The following is a 21,350-nucleotide window of genomic DNA, read 5'->3' as shown; positions in this document are numbered from 1 at the left end:
CGTGTTGTGTATATGAATCACCTGGAAGTGTGTGTCTTAGTCGCTCAGTCATGTCCAGCTCTTTACCACCCCAAGGACTGTGGCCTCCCGGGCCTCCTCTGTCTGGGATTCTCCAGACAAGAATACTGGAGTGGGTTGCCATTCCCTTCAGGGGATCTTCCCGAGCCAGGGATTGAACCCAGGTCTCCTGCATTGCAGGCAGATTCTTTACCATCTGAGCCACCAGGGTAAGTGGCTGAGTCACCTGGGGATCTTACTAAATGCCGAGTCTGAATCAGAGGGTCTGGAGTAAAGCCCGAGAGTCTGCATTTCCAGCATGTTCTCCGGTGGTGCCACTGCTGGTCTGCAGACCACGCTTTACAGCAGCAGGGATTATCCTGTTAGAGGAGAAGGGGACCAGACAGCCCGGGGCCCTGACTGTCTCGGGCCAGGACAGTGGCTGAAGCCTTCTGATTTCTAGAGAGGTCCCTGGTGAAAACTCATAGCTGGGCCTTTTCTGCTTCAGGCCTGAGAGTTTTTACCCAAGCCTAGGGGGCCAGAGCTGTTCTCGGCTTTGGGATCCGGCAGCCCCAGGCCCAGTGACGCCTTCCAGTGGGTCCACACTGAGCCTATTGTGTGGTTTCAGGTCCCTGTGACATTCGACGACGTGGCCGTCCATTTCTCGGAGCAGGAGTGGGGGAACCTGTCCGAGTGGCAGAAGGAGCTGTACAAGAATGTGATGCGCGGCAACTACGAGTCTCTGGTTTCCATGGGTAAGAAGACGGCTGTCTGCCCACGGCTTCCTGCCGGCCTGCTGGGGGCTTGTTAGGAACCTCTGGGGCCTCTGAATGCTCAGAAATCATTTTCAAAAGCCCAATAAAAAAGAACAGGCACCCATATACCCACATACACCAGTGCAGCATAGATCAGCACAGTTTGTAAACAGAGAAACCACTCTATGGAGAAGCCACAGGAGTCGGGGGACAAACTTGGACATCAGTGGTGTTTACATATATATATATAAACCTTAAAATTAGTTTGTCCAGGAGACCCTTACTGAACAAAGTGTGAGATGCCTTGTGAGAACGGCACTTAAACAGCACACCTTTCCTGTGCGGGAGTTAGAACAGGTATCAGCCATGAATACTGCCATTGATTGTGATCTCTTGTCCCCCTTGTGCAGAGATGAGGTGTGACCCCGGGGATTAAAGGAACATCCTAGGTCCCCACCGGGAGGTCACAATTTCACCGAGATCTCTCCTCCCCCCAAATCTGTATATTCTTGTTATCTTTGTTAATAGGAGTATTTGAGGATGAAGACTTAGGAAGATAAGCTTTAGTATTGTATGTATCCTTTTCTCTGATGTGGGGAACTCTTTGGACACACACCCACACCCACACACACACACACACACACAAAATTAGAAAAACATTAAATATGCTGTTGCATAGAGAATTTGATCCTTGCTGGAACTGTTACTTTTATCCATCTATACTTCTCCATGGGGTACCTTTTTTTTCCCCCACTTTTCTTTTTAAAGTTTCATACATAATTGTGTGAATGCAACAATTTAGGTTTGTATAATAACGAGCAGCCGCCACCCTCTAGTCAGTGCTGCTCCCCCGAGGGAACCACCGTGGACCCTGGGGCCTATACTGTTTCCCATCATTTTGTGCGCTCGTGCAAGTGTGGTTTGTGGTTTGCACAAATGGGATCCCTCACTTATTTTACCAACGGTAGCCAGAGACAGCTCCTGTGTCAGCCCACAGGCCCGCTTGAAGGGCAGTGCAGTGTTCCTGGTGAACCGTTGTGCTGTCGATATTGAACTATTGATGAGCGGCAGCCCTGCTGCAGAGGGCTGCAGTCAGGATTTCTCTGTGTTTGTGCACTTCCGCGAGTATTTCAACAGGATGGATTCTGGGAGGTGGGCTTGCCAAGGAAAGAGGTGCTCGTGTACAGTGTCACAGGCGCTTCCATGGGCCGTCCCCAGGGCTGTGTGTGTGTGTTTGCCTAGCAGTGTGACAGCGCCATCTCCACACCCTTACCCCAGCCGCGGTTCTCCTGTTGTAAAGATTTGTCTTTTCTGGTGGACAAAAAATGATACTGACTTGTATCGGTATGGGAACTTGTGCGTTTTTTTATGTGTTTATGAATTACCTATTCGTACCTTTGATATTTTTATTTCAGTAACCATAGAGGCTATATATATATATATAATTGTGGATGTTAACCCTTGGCCTTATATTTTACAAATGTATGTGACATACTGTTTTCTTCAAGTTTCATAATCTTTTGACTTTATTTCCAAAGAACTTGAAACTTTTTGTAACGTAAAAAAACCTGTCAGTGTTTTGTTTCGTGACCTCTAGATTTTATTAAGGTTAGTTTTTTCATTTATAAAATGTTAAGTATCTTCTGCCTTTGTCATGAAAGTCCGAGCAGGCATTGGCCACCTGTGAGCCACAGATGACCGAGGGCTGGTTTCCATCAGTCGGCAAGTGCGGCCCATTGCTGGTCCCGCCGGGAGGACCTGAGATGGGTTCAGCACACACACACACACACACGTGCGTGCACATGTGCACACTCAGCATGCCCTGAGGAGAAGGGCTGGAAACTTGGCCCTTCGGTTTGCAGCACTGCGGCCTCAAGTAGGGCAGCTGCTCCTGGTGTCACATGCACACAGGGGACAGTTTTGTAGCATTCAGTGCGACATCACCCCATAGAACATCTTCTTTTCTTCCTCCTGCCCAGACTATGCAATTTCCAAACCAGACCTCATGTCACAGATGGAACGAGGGGAGAGGCCGGCCATGCAGGAGCAGGAGGACTCTGAGGAGGGCGAGGCGCCTGCCGATCCCAGTGCCGGTGAGTGGCTGCAGGCGATCGTGGCCTTGGCGCCCGGGAGGCCCCACGTGGGGTGTGTGGCCCACAGGAGACCCCAGCGGGCTATGTCAGCAGGCCAGTGCAGGAGGGCGGCCCAGAGGCCCTGGGGCCTCCAGGTCACCAGCAGCCCTGGTGGCGGAACTAGAAAAACACCGTGGTCTCGGGGAGCTTTTGACCTGACCGAGCGTCACCTCACTCTCTGTTGGAAACAAAACCAGAACTGACAGAAAGGCGTTCCCTTGTCAGGATGCTGACGCTGGTGCAGCCTCGAGCTCCCCAGAGAAGGGCCACGTCCCTGGGCCTGCGGCCGGTGAGTGGAGGGACTTGACCTGAACGTCCTCCAGTGTGCGGGCGGGGTCCAGACGAGGCGGCGAGGTGGCGGTGGCAGGGAGGTGCAGGCAGGACCGCCATGGGCTCGGGAGCAGACCCAGTGTCAGGCTGCCTGCCCCTGATCCCCGGCCTTGCTGCGTCCTCGCTGTGTAGTTTTAGTTGCTGAGCCTTCTGGAGGTCTGCTTTCTCATCTGTGAAACAGGAGGGGTACTGAGAGCCAGGGCCCGGTGTGCTGACCCGGAGGGGCCAGCAGCCTGGGACGCCAGGCACTGTCTGTCCGCATGGGGAGTGGTTCCTTACACAGAGGTCACTCAGAAGCCCCCACACTGGCACCGCGGTGTTCTCGGGGTACAGGTGGTTTCAGAGCCCCTTCTTCGGCATTGCTCTTGGGCTTGCGTCACTCACCTGAAGGTCTTCTGTGGGGGCAGTCCTTGTCTTTTGTAGCTAAATGTCATTGGTGATCCTGTCTTTTGCAAAAGGAGGATAATCTGGCTGAAGAGCCCACTGGGGTCAAAAGCCGGGTCTTGTATGAAGGAATGTCACTGGCTCTGGGACCAGGAGGAGGTGGCCACGTGGAGTAAGAGCGGAAGTAACTTCAGGAAGAGGTGGGACCCTAAGGAAAAATAAATGCTGGCGTGTTTCAGAGAAACCCTAAAGCATCGATACTTTCTAGAGATTTGCCTAGAGATTTAAATGGAGGGGAGGGGCTGGTCCTAAGTTCATTCTGGCAGGCGGAAAGATGGATTTAAAAGTAGATGAGGTGAGAGAGGGGTTTGGGGACAAGATGTGACATTTGTTTGGAGGAAAATAAGTCTGGATGTCAAAGGATTGATTGGCCACATCCAAAACCAGTATCACTGCGAATGGAGAGATGCAAAAGAGGAGAAATCAGAAAGAGGACTTGGGAGGCAGAAAACGAGAGGGGAGAGGTGGTCTGTGGTAAAGATCCTAGAACCCCGCTGATGTCTCCGTGGGGTTTTGTAGTCCAGGTTCTGCCTTTCTAGCATCTTCTTAGAAGAGCTTGGACGGGAACATGGACCCTGTCCGCGGTCAGCCTGTTCACACCCTCATCACAGGTGGGCCTCCCACTGAGTGGGGCCAGAATCAAGAGCAAATAACTAACCTCAACCGGCTCCGCCCCAGGCGGGGTTGGTTCTGGCACAAGTGCGTCCGAGCTGGAGCGTCTGTGGGCAGTGGTGGCCTCACAGAGGCTGCCTTGTGTGGCTGGAATGTGCCATTTGTTCCACTAACCGTCTTCAGCCACCAGGAGCCTGACTGGAACGGAGGACAGGAGCGGAACGGGAAGCACTGCCCACAGGGCACCCCTGTGTGTGGGGCCCTGGCCTCGGGGCCGCAGGCTTGTCCTATGAGTTCAGTTATCAGAACCCCAAACACGCCAGCGGTCACGTCTTATTTGCGTGTCCTCTCCCTCGGAAGGGCGGCCACAAGGCCAGCCCTGGGCCAGACCTGAAAGTGTGATACCAAGGGGGAAACAGCTAGAAGACAGAACTGTCATGGTTCTAAATACACCGAACATCACCATTCTATGAATTGGTTGAGTGAATGCAGTCTATAAGCTGTCATTTATGGTTCGGATTCCTAAGGGCAAGGAGGCCTGAAGGTGACTCAGATATTGGCCCTGCTCAAGTTCCCCGGAGCCGGGGCTCCTGTTCACAGCCCTGTAAGGGTGAATGGGGACTGGGGGAGCCAGAGACCACTGTCACCTGGCAGATTAGTAGAGTGAAGCAAACACACCAGAAGCCATGGCTGAAATCCAGATTCTCATATATTGTATGTAGCTTCAGCCTTTTTACAAAGCAATTTGATATTTTTTGGACTTAAAATATGTTTTAAATATTTAAAATATTCATTTACTTAGCCTGATAATTTCCTTTCTGAGAGTCTGTAGCCTAGAAAAAATCCCAAAATATGGATTAAGGTATACAAATATCAGGGGACTTCCGTGGCGGTCCAGTGGTTAAGACTTTGCCTTCCGATGCAGGGAGTGTGGGTTTGATTCCTAGTTGGGGAGCTCAGGGAGAAGGCAGTGGCACCCCACTCCAGTACTCTTGCCTGGAAAATCCCATGGGCGGAGGAGCCTGGTAGGCTGCAGTCCATGGGGTCGCACAGAGTCGGACACAACTGAAGTGACTTAGCAGTAGCAGTGGTGAGCTAAGATTCCCACACGCCTCACAGCCAAAAAACGAAGACCTAAAAGAGAAGCAGTATTGTAACAAATTCAATGAAGACTTTTAATATAGTCCACGTCAAAAAAATCTTTTAAAAATAAGGATGAACAAATACTATATTACACCATGATAGACGGTCATACAGCCACTGAAACACATGTGAAGCATTTTTGCACCGTATTTTCACTTGTCTGTTATTTAGATCATCCAATACTTTTTGTACCCTGTACTATGTCAAGAGAATGGTGTTAACAACCTAAACACCCCATGTATAGAAAAATACAGTCGGCCACTATGGCAGTGCCGTGCAGACAGGCTCCAGGGCTCTGGGACATACATTGGTGAAGGCCTTATTGAGCCCAGGTGGTTGGCAGAAGCCTCGGAGGAGGTGGGATTTTTAGTGGAAACACAAGTGGGAGTTCCTGGAGGAGAACTCCTCATGCAGAAGGAGGACCGGAAGCCAGGAGGCTCTCTCCGTAGGCCGGGTAGGACCTTGCCTAAGCCAGGGACAGATGTGGATGTCCGTGAAGTGTGGCTGGTGGATGTTGAGTACAAGGACAGGGAGTCTTGAGGATGACTCCCAGGCCATGACACGAGTGAGGGGGTAGGACAGTGGGAGGCTCCGACTCGGAGGAAAGACAACACATTAGGCGTGAGATCTCAGGACACGTCCAGGAGCTGGTACTGAGTGATGGAGACCTGAGCTCCAAGCAGAGACCTGAGCTAGAGATGGACCTGGGGGCCTCAATCGTGTGGACAGGATCATCTTTCCCAGCCTGGATGGGGGAAGAGCAGGAGCACAGGATGTGCCCCCAGAGTCCTGACTTTCAGAGCAGATTTGGAATATAGTGGGCCGGGTGGGGCCCAGGTGTTAGTATTTTTTAAAAAGCTTCCAAGGTGATTCTCATGTGCAGCCCAAGGTGGAAAACCACTGTTGTAGGGTTTGGGAAAAGAAGAAGAAACCAGAGGAATCGCAGGAAATAGGAGGAGTGGCCAGAAAGGTAGTAAGAAATTAGGATAGTGCGTCAACGTTCAAGAGAAGAATGTTTCCCTGGGGAGGGAGCAGGGTGAACAGTGTTGATGCTGCATTGTGGTTTAGTAAGGCAAAGACTTTCTTCCTTACTTACTTATGGGCTTCCCTGATAGCTCAGTCAGTAAAGAATCTGCTGCCCACTCCAGTACTCCTGGGCTTCCCTTGTGCCTCAGCTGGTAAAGAATCCACCTGCAATGCAGGAGACCTGGGTTCGATCCCTGGGTTGGGAAGATCCCCTGGAGAAGGGAAAGGCTACCCACTCCAGTAGTCTGGCCTAGAGACTTCCATGGACTGAATAGGCCATGGGGTTGCAAAGAGTCGGACATGACTGAGCGACTTTCACTTTCAAGGCAAAGACTGCCAAGCATCCGCTGGATTTGCACATTAGCAGCATCAGTGGTCTTAGCAAGAGAAGCACTGGTGGTATGGCCAGGGTGGAGGCCTGTAGAGTGGGCTGAAGAGTGGACAGATGATGAGGAAGTGGAGGTTATCCAGTGTAGCTGTGAGTGCAGAGCAGAAACGCTGGCGGGGTGGGTGGGGTAAGGAGCCTTGTTTGCTTAAGATGAGGATTGCCCAAGCCTGTTTGAAGCCAGTTGATATGAAACATGGATATAGAAATGGGTAATGTAGGGAATTCCCTGGAAGTCCAGTGGTTAGGACTCTGTGCTTTCACTGCCGAGGGTCCAGGTTCGATCCCTGCTGGGTTAACCAAGATCCCAGCAGCCGGGCGGCATAGCCAAAAAAGAAGCAGATAATGTAAATGCAGTAGGAAGTCAACGACGTCCACAGAAGATAGGGGAAAAACTGGGTGGAAATATAAACCAAATCATATTTCACTATGCTTTCTAGCATTTTCTAAAGTGAGCATATATCACTTCTTATTCACTAAGAATAATTTTTAAAAAATGAAGAAAAACTCCAAGTTAAAGGTGGCAGATTGAACATGTGCTTACTCCCACCTCCCCCCCTCCTCCTAAAACAAGAGTGAAGGGACTTTTTAAAGGAATGGACGAGGAGACGGCAGCAGCTGAGTTTTGGAAGGCTAAGAGCAGATGGCTGAGCGGTCACTGATTTAGAAAGCTGAATCCAAAACTGGTGTCAAGGAAGCTGGGAGGAAACCCAATCTGCAGTCCACCCCAACCCTGCTCAAGACCCGGCAACTAGCACCACTGGAGATACCAGGTAGCTTTGGAAATGGCGGTAAAGGTGAGGCTAAAAACAGAGCACTAGTCAAACATCTTAAGAGTCCATCAAACACTGCCGCTTCCCTCCACGGCCTCACCCAACCCTGCTGGGTGACCAAGGCTTATTCTCTGAAGACAGAAGCATCTCTGGACGTGGACACCAGGCACAATTGAGAAGATGGGTACCACGTTGAAAACAAGGGAATGAGTGAAGCTTACAGACAGATCTTGAAATCTCCAGCTTTTTTCCCTAACCTGACTCCTCAAATTATGCTCCCATCCAAGTTTAACCCTCAGGGCAGGGTACTGGGAAACTCTTATCTGGAGACTCTCAGGGCCAGCCCAAAAGATTTCCCAGTGAAATGACCTAGCCAAACCATCCTGCTGGGAAACCACGGCCTACCTGGATGCACCAGACTTGCAATTCACTTTTGAGTACTCAACTTTTAATATAAATGGATAATCGAGAACCAAACTTATTTTCTTGGGCTCCAAAATCATTGCAGATGGTGACTGCAGCCATGAAATTAAAAGATGCTTGCTCCTTGGAAGAAAAGCTGTGACCAACCTAGACAGCGTATTAAAAAGCAGAGACATTACCTTGCCACCAAAGATCTGTCTAGTCAAAGCTATGGTTTTTCCAGTAATCATTGAGAGTTGGACTATAAAGAAAGCGGAGCACTGAAGAACGGATGCTTTTCAACTGGGGTGTTGGAGAAGACTCTTGAGAGTCCCTTGGACTGCAAGGAGATCCAACCAGTCCATCCTAAAGGAAATCAGTCCTGAATATTCATTGGAAGTACTGATTCTGAACCTGAAACTCCAATACTTTGGCCACCTGATGGGAAGAGCCAATTCATTGGAAAAGACCCTGATGCTGGGAAAGATTGAAGGCCGGAGGAGAAGGGGACGACGCAGGATGAGATGGTTGGATGGCATCACCAACTCTACGGACATGAGTTTGAGCAAGCTCCGGGAGTTGGTGATGGACAAGGGAGCCTGGTTTGCTGCAGTCCATGGGGTGGCAAAGAGTCGGACCCAACTGAGTGATTGAATTGAACTGAACTGAGCAGTGTTTAATAAAATTGAGTATATGACCTGGGAAAATAGAACAAAACAACAGAAAAGAAAATAGAGAATAAGAAAATCAAAAGATGGAAGTTCACCATCCAGATAATAGAAAAATCAGAAAAAAAAGAATAACAGATTTTCAGGGAGGAGAGAATTAGTGATGAAAGATCTCAGGGAAAACTCCCAGCACTTAAAGACATAACTCTCCAGGTTTAAGAGCCACCAACTGTCCAGAACAACGGGTAAAAATTGATGTCACCTTAAATACTTGAGCAAGGAATTGCAAAACAGCTGAGGACCCAGGAGATCTGATAAACTTCTGGGAGAAAATCCAGGTTCATACAAAGGAACGAGAATTAGAATGACTTTGGACATTTCAGCAGTATTGAAAACTACAAGCCAGCAGAGCAATGCCTTTAAAGTTCTTTACATTATAAAATTGGAAAGTATTTTCCAACATTCTTGAATTTGGTATCTAACTGGAATCATCTAATTAGATATGAGAATGAAATCAAGATAATGAGATGTTCAAGGTCTGCCACACTCCCTTCCTCAAGCTGGGGCATATACTTTGCCAAGTGAAGAAATAAACAAAGGAAGAGGTGTAAGGAGCTCCAACATAAGACAGGTGAAGGAATCCCTGGGGTGCACCAAAGGGGATCCCCAAAAGACATTGTGGATCTGGAGGCACAAGTCCAGACTGGAGCATAAATTTGAAGAAAAATTTTCAAGTCGGTAAACCTGAGAAATACCCATTATGCTTGGATATTTTGAGAGGAGGGTTTTAGGAAGGGTTTGCGGAGACTTTGGAGCCAACTGAGTGGTAATTAACAGTAGGTTAATCAAAAGAAGGAGCTTCATCAGTGGCTCAGTGGTAAGGAAGTGAAGTGAAGTCTCTCAGTTGTGTCCGACTCTTTGCGACCCCGTGGACTGCAGCCTGCCAGGCTCCTCTGTCCATGGGATTCTCCAGGCAAGAATACTCTGCCTGCAATGTAGGAGACCTGCAGGAGACTTGGGTTTGATCCCTGGGTCAGGAAGATCCCCTGGAGAAGGAAATGACAACTCACTCCAGTGTTCTTGCTTGGGAAATCCCACGGACAGAGGAACCTGGCGGGCTACAGTCCATGGAGTCACAAGAGCGACTAAACACCAATAAACAAAAGAAAACTACCTCCAGGGAAATCGAAAAGTGTTTACAAGTATAGAAAAGTATTTATAAGTGTGCTACATGATTCAATTTTAAGTAGCATTTACATAATCCAATAACAAAAACACCCATTGTTAATCCAATCAGAATTACAAACTGGGAAGAATCAAAGATTTGGACAAGATGTGGATGGATGAGGAAGAGATGGTCCTCTCCAGCTCTAGGAAGTCAGTAGATGATGCTTAAAACTGAAAACTCAAGGAGTAGCAGTGTCATTATGTTACAGAGAGGTATAAAGGTGAATGACAAAAGAATCAGCTAGAAGGATGGGAAGTGACTGCCTCTGGGAGCAAGTTGAAGGATGGTGGGGAGCTTTTTAAAAGTGAGTTTTTAAGAACTCTTCAACCCTCTGACCTATGTGCATATATAAACTTTTTAAAGATGATTTTAAAAATTAATATACCAAAGTTTAAAAAATCTAACAGAAAGTGTACCCATGAGAAGGTTGGAAAGCCCGTGTCAGCCATCATTTCTGTGCTTTGAGCTGGTGGAGAAAGTTAACGTGGCAATGCTGGTTTTCACTTTCCAATGAAATTCTGAAGTTGCAGCAACATAATTCAAAAAGAAAAAAAGCTGAAAGAGTGAAAGTTTCCATAATTCTCTTTCAAGAGTCAACAGCTCGGGACTTCCTAGAGGTCCAGTGGTTAGGACTCCACAGTTTCACTGCGGAGGGCCCAGGTTCGATCCCTGGGTGGGGAACTAAGATCCCACAAGCTGCACGGCATAGCCCAAAAAAAAAGAGCAGCTTATTCCTTTCACTTTATGTGCATGTAGTCAAACACATATACACAGAGCCTTAATTATGTAATAAATGCTTTCTCATTGTTAAGAAAAATTTTTTTCAGACAGTATAGAAGTACATTGTTTAGCAACTTGCTTTTTCAAAAATATATCTTTGACGTCTTTATTTGAAAATTAGTAAATAATTAAATGTTTAACTGTCTGCCAGAATAACATTATACCCGCTTCATTAATAATTAAATGTGTTCACAACATTTAATACCTTTGAAAACAATTTGTAGCAGAGATTTTTCCCATCTCAGAAGAGTTCTGATGAAGAAATGTAGTTACAAGATGAAAAACCAATCACAAATTAAATATTTATCACCAAACAATGTCAAGGCAAATCTACAAATTTTTTTTCCAGAAAATTTACACCAAAAGGTTATAGTTGATTGCACATTATACTAAAGATTATAGTATTGTGCATATTCAATATCTTTGGTGTAACTGACCAGGTAGCTTCTGGAAGGAATCTTTGAAGTCCCAGAGGGTCTCGGAGTAACCAGTTCCTCAGCTCGACATTGTTTATAGAAAGGAAGGAAGAGGGGACGGGGGAGGGGGGGAAAACTGTGCTTTTTTTTTCCTAATCCTAGTGTGATTTCATTATTTATGTCTAAAGTTTTATTCATCCATAATTTATTTTGATGTGAGACATGTGAAGATTTTTTTTTTCTTCTTCTAGTCAGGAAGCCAGTTGTCTGCACTCCACTTACCTAATCCCTTTCCGATGGTTTGAAATGCTACCTTTGGTCATAAACTATGTTCCCACAATGTATTAGTCTTTGATTAATTTTTTCTAAATGGGAGAACAGATTACTGCTTATGAATGCAGTCTGGCTGTTGGTTGTCAGTACTGTTTCAAAAGTTGTTCAGTGCAGAGAGAACTTTTCAGTGGGAAACACTGGCTTCTCTGCTGCTCAGAAAGTAGGGGAGAGGCACAAAAATGTCTACCTGCTGCCCATTTCAAGGGGAAAAGAATTAGATGCCATAGAGGAGCAGACAACGGCTTGGGTTCACAGAGAATCACACTCACGATGGGCTGAGAGCAGCCTAGGATGTCTGGTGGAGCGCAGGTCTTAAAGGAGGACGTGAAAGAGGAGAGTGAAAAAGCTGGCTTAAAACTCAACATTCAAAAAACGAAGATCATGGCATCTGGTCCCCCACTTCATGGCTACTAGAAGGGGGAAAAGTGGAAGCAGTGACAGAGTTTGTTTTCTTGGGCTCCAAAATTATTGCGGGTGGTGACTGCAGCCATGAAATTAAGAGACGCTTGCTCCTTGGAAGAAAAGCTATGGCCCACCTAGACAGCATGTTAAAAAGCAGAGACATCAGTCTGCCGACAAAGGTCCACATACTCAAAGCTGTGGTTTTTCCAGCAGTCATGTACAGGTATGAGAATTGAACCATAAAGAAAGCTGAGCGCCGAACAATTGACGTTTTCGAATTGTGGTGCTGTAGAAGACTCAAGAGAGTCCCTTGGACAGCAAGGAGATCAAACCAGTCAATCTTAAAGGAAATCAACTCTGAATATTCATTGAAAGGAGTGATGCTGAAGCTGAAGCTCCAGAACTTTGGCCACCTGCTGTGTAGAACTGACTCACTGGAAAAGACCCTGATGCTGGGAAAGATTGAGGGCAGGAAGAGAAGGGGATGACAGAGGACGAGATGGTTGGATGGCATCACCTAATGGACATGAGTTTGAGCAAACTCCAGGAGATAGTGGTGGACAGAGGAGCCTGGCATGCTGCAGTTCATGGTGTCGCAGAGTCGGACATGACTTAGTGACTGAACAACAAAGGGATGGGAAGGCATTGGTCTTCAGGCTGGAACACCCATGCCTGGGGGTACAAGTGGCATTCCCAGAAGGCACAACACAGATGGCTTTGTGGGTCCCGTTTCCAAGTCTTCGTCCATCTGTTCTCCTTCATAAAACGCATCATCGAGGCCGCTGGACGCTTGCGGTCCCAGTAGTGCTGTTCCTTAGCTCCCGGGTCTCCCACTATTGAAAATAAAGAACAGGCACCTCCTGCCCATCTTGCCTTACTATGGAGTGTTTCTCTGAGGCATAAAACGCCCTTGGGGTCGTGAAACAAAGGCACAAGCCAGACTGTTGCGGGGATGGGGACCAGAAGTGCATGGCTCAGGGGCCTGGATGGCGAATTCATTTGGAAGTCAGATATTTGGAATACCTGGCTTTCAACAAAATTGAAAGAGAACCTAATTAAGTTGTCAGCTAATAGGTCATTAAAAACAGCTTTTGATGATATGTTAACCATGTGCTTTTGCAGCATTGTAATTCAGAAGTTCACAGAATAGAGGGATGATTCCATAACAAAGCTCCCGCCAGCCCATCTCCAGATCTATGCAAATGAGCTCTCCCAATGGTTATATTTATAAAAATGAAAAGTAGGAATAGAATTTATTCTGAACTCTGTCTCACTCAAGAGATAAGAATATTCACTCTCAGATAAGTGAACTAATTGGGGGAAAAGTCCCTATCCATCCTTGTAAGAGATTCACTTCCTCCAGGTTTTTGGTTTCCCATCTTGAATAATTATTTTTCATTCCACAATAGTAATAACTAAGGATGACTTAAACCAGGCAGAAAAGTAACTCTTAGAGCCCTGTGGTTATTAGAAATGAAAGCAAAATTAATCTTTCCATTTACATGCATATTTCTGTGGCAGAGTGGTAGATGAGGTGATCAGTAAAAGGCATCTGAGCACAAAAATATGTTCTATTAGGATAAAATTCTGTGGGTAAAGTGGGAATGGAAATAGAAGTCCAAGGTGAAAAGGAATGATATTAAAATTTCAAGTATCAAAGAAGAACTTGTTCATGTATTCTTTAAGTGAATAATGGTGGGTTTTAAATTGCCAGAGTTCTAAGATTCCATTGGCAACATTAAATGGCAATGGAAGAGTTTATTTTAAAATATCAATATTTACAATACTCCAGAAATTACATCTTTTGCAGCGATTGAAGCATTTTATGTATTTATTCAGGAAGGTGCAAATGAGTACCTGGTTTTAAAAAATTATCTTAGGGAGAAGGCAAGCAAAATATTTCCAGGAGTTTTTGAAGTCAGGGAAGGTATTTTTCTGATGCTGGAGCCACGGTTGTGATGTAGTAGAGAGCCCAGAGGAGGGACACAGGAGGCCAGGTGATGACGTCAAGCTGGAGCAGGAGGAAGCCAGGGTGTGAGTGTGGATGATTTATCTTTTTTGTAAGACAGAGAGTAGGATGAAGACATCTCTGGCAGCTCAGTTCGGAGGGAAAGCAGGCTCAGGCCGCGTGGAAGGCTGTCGGACTGTTGGCTGTGCGGTGCACTCCCCATCGTTTGGGACTTAATAGGCGGCTGATCAGAGAGGAATTAAAGGATTGCCAGGCATCAGAAAGAACCCAGCGTTAGGCCATGTGCCATCAGTCGCTAGTATGATTAGCGGTCTGCTTTCTTGGTGATGTGATCCACTTCATTCGGGCAGGACAAGGGAACATGGCAAAGGACAGTGAGGAGCTTCGTCCACTGGGATCCTGGTCCCGTTTCTTTTAACACAGCACTTACACCTTGTAACACACCATCTAGTTTATTGATTATGCTATTGCCTTATGTGAGATGTAGGCAGGCAGGGAGCTCTGTTTTGTTGCCTCGTGTGTTCCACCGTTGGAACACACATGGCACGTCGTTGGTGCTCAGTCAATAGCTGTGGGATAAATGTTCAAAGAATGTGTATGTTCACGCATTGTACATTTACAGTTTCCATAATTAACACAGTGATTTGAGGGGGTTTATGCTGGCATAGCTGTATCCATAAGCAAGAAAATAAAGTGGAGACCCCACACTACACACAAGATGAAAGCAAATTTCAGGTGGAATAAAGAGCTAAACGTAAAAATTAAATTATAAGGACCTGGGAATAAAATCTGGGAGACCAGATGAACCACCTAGGGCCAGAGGAGACCTCCTGCTTACCTCTGGTAAAATAGAAAACCCACAAGCCATAAAAAGGAAAAGGGACATAACTGATGAGATGAAAACTTTAGGAAAGTTTTATGATAAAAGGTAACACAAAGGCAAAGACAAATGATGAATTTGGGGGAAATATTTGAAATGCCAGTAAGAAAAATGGGTTATCTTTAATACAGGAATCAAAGGTCTCTGACCAATTGACAGAACACAGTTCACACAGAATCCACTCTCAAAGACCAAGAAATGACACTCACATTATCCTCATCAGGGAAGTAGAACTACTAAAGTATCAGTAAGTTATCACTTTATACCCATCTGACCGAGGAAAATTAAAAAGAGCAGTGATGTCTTTTGCTGGCGGGGATGTGGGGAAAGTGCTGGGAGAGATGTGAATTGTCACAGCCCTGTGGATAAGCAGGCTGATGACATCTGTCAGAATCGAAAATATTTTTAATTTTTGACCCTGAAGTCCCACTCCCGCCACTCTCCTAAAAATAAAAGCACTCCTTTTGGTTAGAGATATAAATAAACACATGTTTATGGCAGTACTGTTCACCAGGGCAAAAGCCTAGGAGCAAAAAGTAATGTTGTCAATAAGGAAATGATTGAACACATTGCTATATGATCCTCACTGTGGAATATTCTCAGCTTTTAAAAGGATGCATTAGCGTACAGAAATTGCCGTGAAGGGATTTCTACAGTATATTTGAGTGAGAAAAGGAACATAGAGCATTATGTATAAGGCAGTTTTATTTTTTGCAACCAATGGCTAGAAAAGAAACATGACTATAAACATGCTGTGATAAATCATCCATAAGCACAGAGGAAAAGTGTGAGGTCCATTACGGGAGTGACCTGAGACGCTTGTACTTGTCAAGTGAGGAGCGAGGGGAAGGGGCGGCAAATTAAAAGGGGAAAAATACTGCACTGAAAACCAGAAATGTGTGCTATAATCCCATTTATGTAAAGCAATGCCTGTGTGTAACAACATTTGAAATTAGCCTACAACAGACATACAAGTAGATTAAAAAAAAAATGTCAGGGCCATGTGTGTAATCGGATGCTATTTAACTAAAAACAACCCCGCGGCCCCCTCTTGTGCCTATAAATGGAGGCTGGGAGAGGGGACTGGGGCAGGGCCGGGGGTGGGGGTGGGGGCCTCTGGTCTGTCGGTATAGGACACCTGGCCAGGACTTGAAAGGGTGTGCAAATGACCAGATGACTGTTGTCATTGTTTAGTGATTAAGTCATGTCCGACTCTGAGACTCCATGGACTGCAGCCCGCCAGGCTCCTCTGTCCATGGGATTTCCCAGGCAAGAATACTGGCGTGGGTAGCCATGTCCTCCTCCAGGGGATCTTCCCCACCCAGGGATCGAACCCAGATCTCCAGCATCGCAGCCAAATTCTTTATCACTAAGCCACCTGGGAAGCCCAACCACATGATTAGCCTTGTCTTTAACTTGGTTGAGGTGGAGAGAGAGAGTTGCTGTTGGCTTTGTTCTGGCCTAACCTGGGAAAAGGAATTGGGGTCTCTTTTTAAAAGAAACCATGACTATCTTATAAAATTACAGGGGGTCGTGGAAACAAACTGCCTCTATTTTAACTTGACTCCAGTTTATATTCAAGGCTACACGGTGTCCAGAGAATTTTAAGCCTACTCACCGCCAACTCGGGATATTTCTTCAGGGTCTCTAAAATAAGACTTTTTGAAAATATAAATTCCAGGGCTGCAAAAACCTGAGCAGGTGGAATGAACATGTTCTGGCATCTTTTGTCCTCTCCTGCCCCCACCCGCCCGCCTTCTCAGCTCACGATGGGATCGTGATTAAGATCGAGGTGCAGACCAACGACGAGGGCTCGGAGAGCCTGGAGACGCCGGAGCCCCTGATGGGCCAGGTAGAGGAGCATGGCTTCCAGGACTCGGAGCTGGGGGACCCGTGTGGCGAGCAGCCGGACCTGGACATGCAGGAGCCGGAAAACCCGCTGGAGGCATCCACGGAGGGCTCAGGCGAGTTCAGCGAGCTCAAGCAGATGCTGGTGCAGCAGAGGAACTGTGCAGGTGAGTGGGGGGAGCTGGTGTCGTCAGGCCTGCAGAGGGGGCAGGGTGGGGGGTCCTGGGGGGGAGCCGAGGTCTCCTTCAGAGAGGTTGTGTGACACCGAGGGCTCAACAGTTGTGACTGAACCAAGCAGGGCCATAGGTCCAGGTCCCCTGCCCCCGGATTTAAAAGCATCCCCGGGCAAGGAAAGAGGGCGTTGCAGCCAAAGACCAGGTCAGATGAGGACCTCTGGGGATGGCAGAGATCATCTCTCCGGCCCCTCCCTCGGCAGGCCGAGAAGGTCACACACTGGTGGCAAAGCGAGAACTTCCGTCTCCTGATATGTCTGTCCTTGGTCATCCCTGTGTCACACTAGAAGCCTCAACTGGCTTGAAGATTTCCACCTTGGATCACACGTCTTTGCAAACGGCTGAGACCATGCTGTCTTTTTCTGGCGGAATCTAGGCTTCGTTTCTGTTTACTCTCAAAGCCTCGGGGTCACCAGGCTGCACACCCTTGCTCCCTGTGAGGACGTGTGCTCTCAGGAGCGCTGCCAGGACGGCTTCTGTGATGCTGACCCGTCCATGCAGGCCTGAGAAAAGCCCCATGTGATCCTCATGGTGTATTTTTTAAATATCCTACTAGACTTAGCTACTAAGTCTACTTAGCTACTGTTTTACTCGGGAATTGTACAACTGTATGCAGAAATGAAATGAACCTGAACGTTTCTTGAATCATCATTAAGATTATACTAGACTTATCAAAGTCTAGTATACTAGGAGTCATTAGCCATCGTATCAGTTAATATTTATACGGAGAAATGATTTAAATTTTTTTCACTTTATTTCCTTGCAGTTTGTCTTTTTGCACACAATAATAAATTATCATGGACATTATTCTTGGTCAAACGATGTGGATCTAACTCTTTATTTTTAAATAATTGCATGATAGTAGAGAAACCTTTTTAACATACCATGTTGTCCTTCATTAGAGAATAGCGAAAGACACAAGGCAAATTGTGAGGCCACCTTGCATTGATTGCCCTGTGAACATTCCCTTTAGTTTTATTAGTACCACTTAGTAATAGTCTAAGATTCTTTGTGGGATTTCAAGTCCTGAATTTTAGGGCCAACTGTTTCTTCTTATTTTGTTGAGAAAATACAACTTTGAAACCCAAGGAAAGTTCCAATATTCTAAGGCCCGTATTTCCCTTCTGCCTTTCATAACAACCCTATTTTCAGGATCAACACCGGGGCAATGAGTTGCCAACCTCTGAAGCTGCTTCCTCCTTCCTGATCTTTTAAGCATCATGTTCCAGGGCTGTTCTGGGTCACTTCCTGCTGAGCGTCCTGACTGGACTGAGGCAGCATTGTCTTATAGCCGGGGAGGCCTGAGCTGGGACTCGGCACACCTGTGTTCTAATTTTAACACTGCCACTTACAGGGTGCAGAGGAGTAGCTGGAAGTGCTGTGGCCTAGCGGTCACTGACAGACTTACAAGACTTTGGCCAGCTCACGAACATTGCCAGCTTCAGTTTCCCTGTCAGTTGAGGGGACAGACTAGCTGGTCCTTCAGTTGCAACTGCTGAAGAGGTCTCAGTTTATTTACTTTATTTGGAAACGTTACATGACGGCGGCAAGCTTGGGTGCCCCGTGTCTGTGAGACAGGGATCATTCTTGCTTGACGTCTCCTGTGATAGGATATTGGGAACAGGAGAGAGCGTAGGTGGAAAGTGTTCTGGAGAAGTTTAGTTGTTTGCTCCTGAGAATTCCACAAATGTCAGACTGTCACATCTTCCATCTCACAGGTGGACTCAAAAGTGAATGCCTTTCTCATGTCACACAAAGTTGGCCACTAAGAATAGAGCTCCCCAATTCAGTGTTTAGAGAGGGCCAGGTAAGAACAAGGCGCTTGAGAAAATTCACACAGATGCTGGCGGACTCTCCAACTTAGGTTCTCCAGGAACCCTGTAAAACAGACAACTTCTTAGGCTAGAGGGCAGAGCCCTAGGAGGAGGACATCACCGTTTGGGGTGTTCATGGAACACTTACCTCAGACCCCAGCCAGCTCCAGGGTCAGGACTGGTGGAGTCCGCCTGCAGTGAGCCATCCACCCATGTAGGTGAGGTGCTACCTCAGGAGGCACCGCCACGCCTGCTGTGGGCTCAGGAGGGCTTGAGGGATACAGGTTGGGAAGGCCAAGGAAGGTTTTCTGGGGGAGACAGGATTGGGGCTGGGTGTAAAGCAATGGGCAGGATTTGGAGACCCCCACCCCCACCCCTCAGAAGTGGGGATTTGATGGAGGAGAAATCTCCAGGTGAGTACCGGAAAGGAGGCCAACGAGGCTGAGCCGAGTTCAGGCAGAGGAGACCGCAGAGGGGGAGAGGTAGCTAACTTGATGAGTCAGGACCCTTACGTGGTAGAAACCCGACCCTCAAGTGGCCAAAATAAGACAGGAGTGTTGATGGGCTTGGAGCGTCGTGGGTCCTGAGGGTACCAACCTCTGGCTCCCTGGACCCAAGCGCCTCCAGGAGGGCTCCGCGTGCGAGTACCTTCTTACCTGCGAGTCCCTGCCCGCTAGAGGTGCCAGGCGATGGGCACACATAGCGCCCACGTCCCACCACAAGGATCCCGTCGTTCCCGCTTCCCCGCAGAAAATTCCAAAACAGGGCTCCGACCCGCCTGTTTTGGGCCTGGTCGGACCGGCCCGAATGGGCCCTTTCCTGAGCTAAGCCCCGCGGCTAGCCCAGGTTCCCTGGCGGGGAGCGAGCAGGCACGAAGGCTCGGGGCCGGAGGTGTGGGCAAAGGGTCTGCCTCACCCAGGTCAGGGGCGCCAGGCAACACCTAACGACGTCTTGTCTCTCTCCCCCCCGTTCCCCGCCCCCTGGAGCAGAGGGGATCGTGATCAAGACCGAGGAGCAGGAGGAGGAGGAGGAAGACGAGGAGGACGATGAGCTGCCGCAGCACCTGCAGTCCCTTGGGCAGCTGTCCGGGAGGTACGAGACCGGCCTGTACCCGACGCCGCTGCCGGGGGAGCTGTCCCCCGAGGGCGAAGAGAGCCCCCCGCCGCTGCAGCTGGGGAACCCGGCGGTGAAGCGGCTGGCGCCCCCGTCGCACGGCGAGCGGCACCCGGGCGAGAACCGGGGATCGGGCAGCCAGCAGCAGCGGAACCGGCGCGGCGAGCGGCCCTTCACGTGCATGGAGTGCGGGAAGAGCTTCCGGCTGAAGATCAACCTCATCATCCACCAGCGCAACCACATCAAGGAGGGCCCGTACGAGTGCGCCGAGTGCGAGGTCAGCTTCCGCCACAAGCAGCAGCTCACGCTGCACCAGCGCATCCACCGCGTCCGCGGCGGCTACGCGTCACCCGAGCGTGGCCCTGGCTTCACCCCCAAGCACGCGCTCAAGCCACGCCCCAAGTCGCCCAGCTCTGGTGGTGGCAGCGGCGGCGGCCCCAAACCCTACAAGTGCCCCGAGTGTGACAGCAGCTTCAGCCACAAGTCCAGCCTCACTAAGCACCAGATCACGCACACGGGCGAGCGGCCCTACACGTGCCCCGAGTGCAAGAAGAGCTTCCGCCTGCACATCAGCCTGGTCATCCACCAGCGCGTGCACGCGGGCAAGCACGAGGTCTCCTTCATCTGCAGCCTGTGCGGCAAGAGCTTCAGCCGCCCCTCACACCTGCTGCGCCACCAGCGGACTCACACGGGCGAGCGGCCCTTCAAGTGCCCCGAGTGCGAGAAGAGCTTCAGCGAGAAGTCCAAGCTCACCAACCACTGCCGCGTGCACTCGCGCGAGCGGCCGCACGCCTGCCCCGAGTGCGGCAAGAGCTTCATCCGCAAGCACCACCTGCTGGAGCACCGGCGCATCCACACGGGCGAACGGCCCTACCACTGCGCCGAGTGCGGCAAGCGCTTCACGCAGAAGCACCACCTGCTGGAGCACCAGCGCGCGCACACGGGCGAGCGGCCCTACCCCTGCACGCACTGCGCCAAGTGCTTCCGCTACAAGCAGTCGCTCAAGTACCACCTGCGGACCCACACGGGCGAGTGAGCGCGGCCCGGCCCACCGCCCGGCCCAAGCCCAGCGGGCGGGCACGGGGCACCCCAGCCCCTTTGTCGTGAGCCCTCCCCCACCCCCTCTCCCTTCGTCCCTCCTCTCCCCCCTCCGCCCCGACACAGGGTGGCCGCATCTCCCCCGGGAGACCCCAGTGGCGGGGGGGCTAGCGCGGACCTGGGGAACCCCCTTTGGGCTGTTCATTTCCTTGACAATAAAATGGATGAAACCAATCAGCACGGGGGGCGTGATTTGGCCGCCGGCCACTCGGAGGGGCGGGGCGGGGCCACTTAGTTGGGGATAGAACTTTATAATGACATTTTGGATACTGTGGTTCTATTTGATAATAATAGAGTAATTTTTAAAAGACGAGCGTTTCCTGTTTGCCGTTTTTGTTTGGTCGTGAAAGGGGAGGGGTTGAGGAGATGGCCAAGGGGCATGTGCCCAGTGTCAGTGGCCAGGTTCCGTGGAGTCCTTTGCTGTGCCGCTTCCTCGTATTGGGTGGCCCAGGGGGCACGGAGAGGCAGGCCTGACACGTGAATGAGCCGACCGGAGGGTGGAGCCCCCAGCGCACACCATCCCTGCCCGGGCGTCAGAGGACAGTGGGGCTTAGGTGGGAGGCAGGGAG

The 21,350-nt window shown here is 49.0% G+C and overlaps 1 protein-coding gene across 2 annotated transcripts in view; it reads left to right on the top strand.

Moving 5' to 3' along the window:
- ZNF777 (zinc finger protein 777) overlaps positions 1 to 21,092 on the top strand; it is a 28,045-nt gene extending 6,953 nt beyond the window's left edge. For both annotated transcript variants that reach the window (XM_019959264.2, XM_070788336.1), the window contains exons 3-6: positions 626 to 752; positions 2,732 to 2,845; positions 16,439 to 16,690; positions 19,560 to 21,092. In XM_019959264.2, the coding sequence (XP_019814823.1) occupies positions 626 to 752; positions 2,732 to 2,845; positions 16,439 to 16,690; positions 19,560 to 20,719 (1,653 nt within the window). In that variant the 3' untranslated portion in view covers positions 20,720 to 21,092. The remainder of the gene's footprint in view (positions 1 to 625; positions 753 to 2,731; positions 2,846 to 16,438; positions 16,691 to 19,559) is intronic.
- The last annotated feature ends 258 nt before the right edge of the window (positions 21,093 to 21,350 follow it).

Source organism: Bos indicus, chromosome 4, assembly GCF_029378745.1.
Source record: "Bos indicus isolate NIAB-ARS_2022 breed Sahiwal x Tharparkar chromosome 4, NIAB-ARS_B.indTharparkar_mat_pri_1.0, whole genome shotgun sequence".
Taxonomy (NCBI): domain Eukaryota; kingdom Metazoa; phylum Chordata; class Mammalia; order Artiodactyla; family Bovidae; genus Bos; species Bos indicus.
The sequence above is the reverse complement of the archived record's forward strand: the minus strand, read 5'-3'. Positions and strand labels throughout refer to the sequence as shown.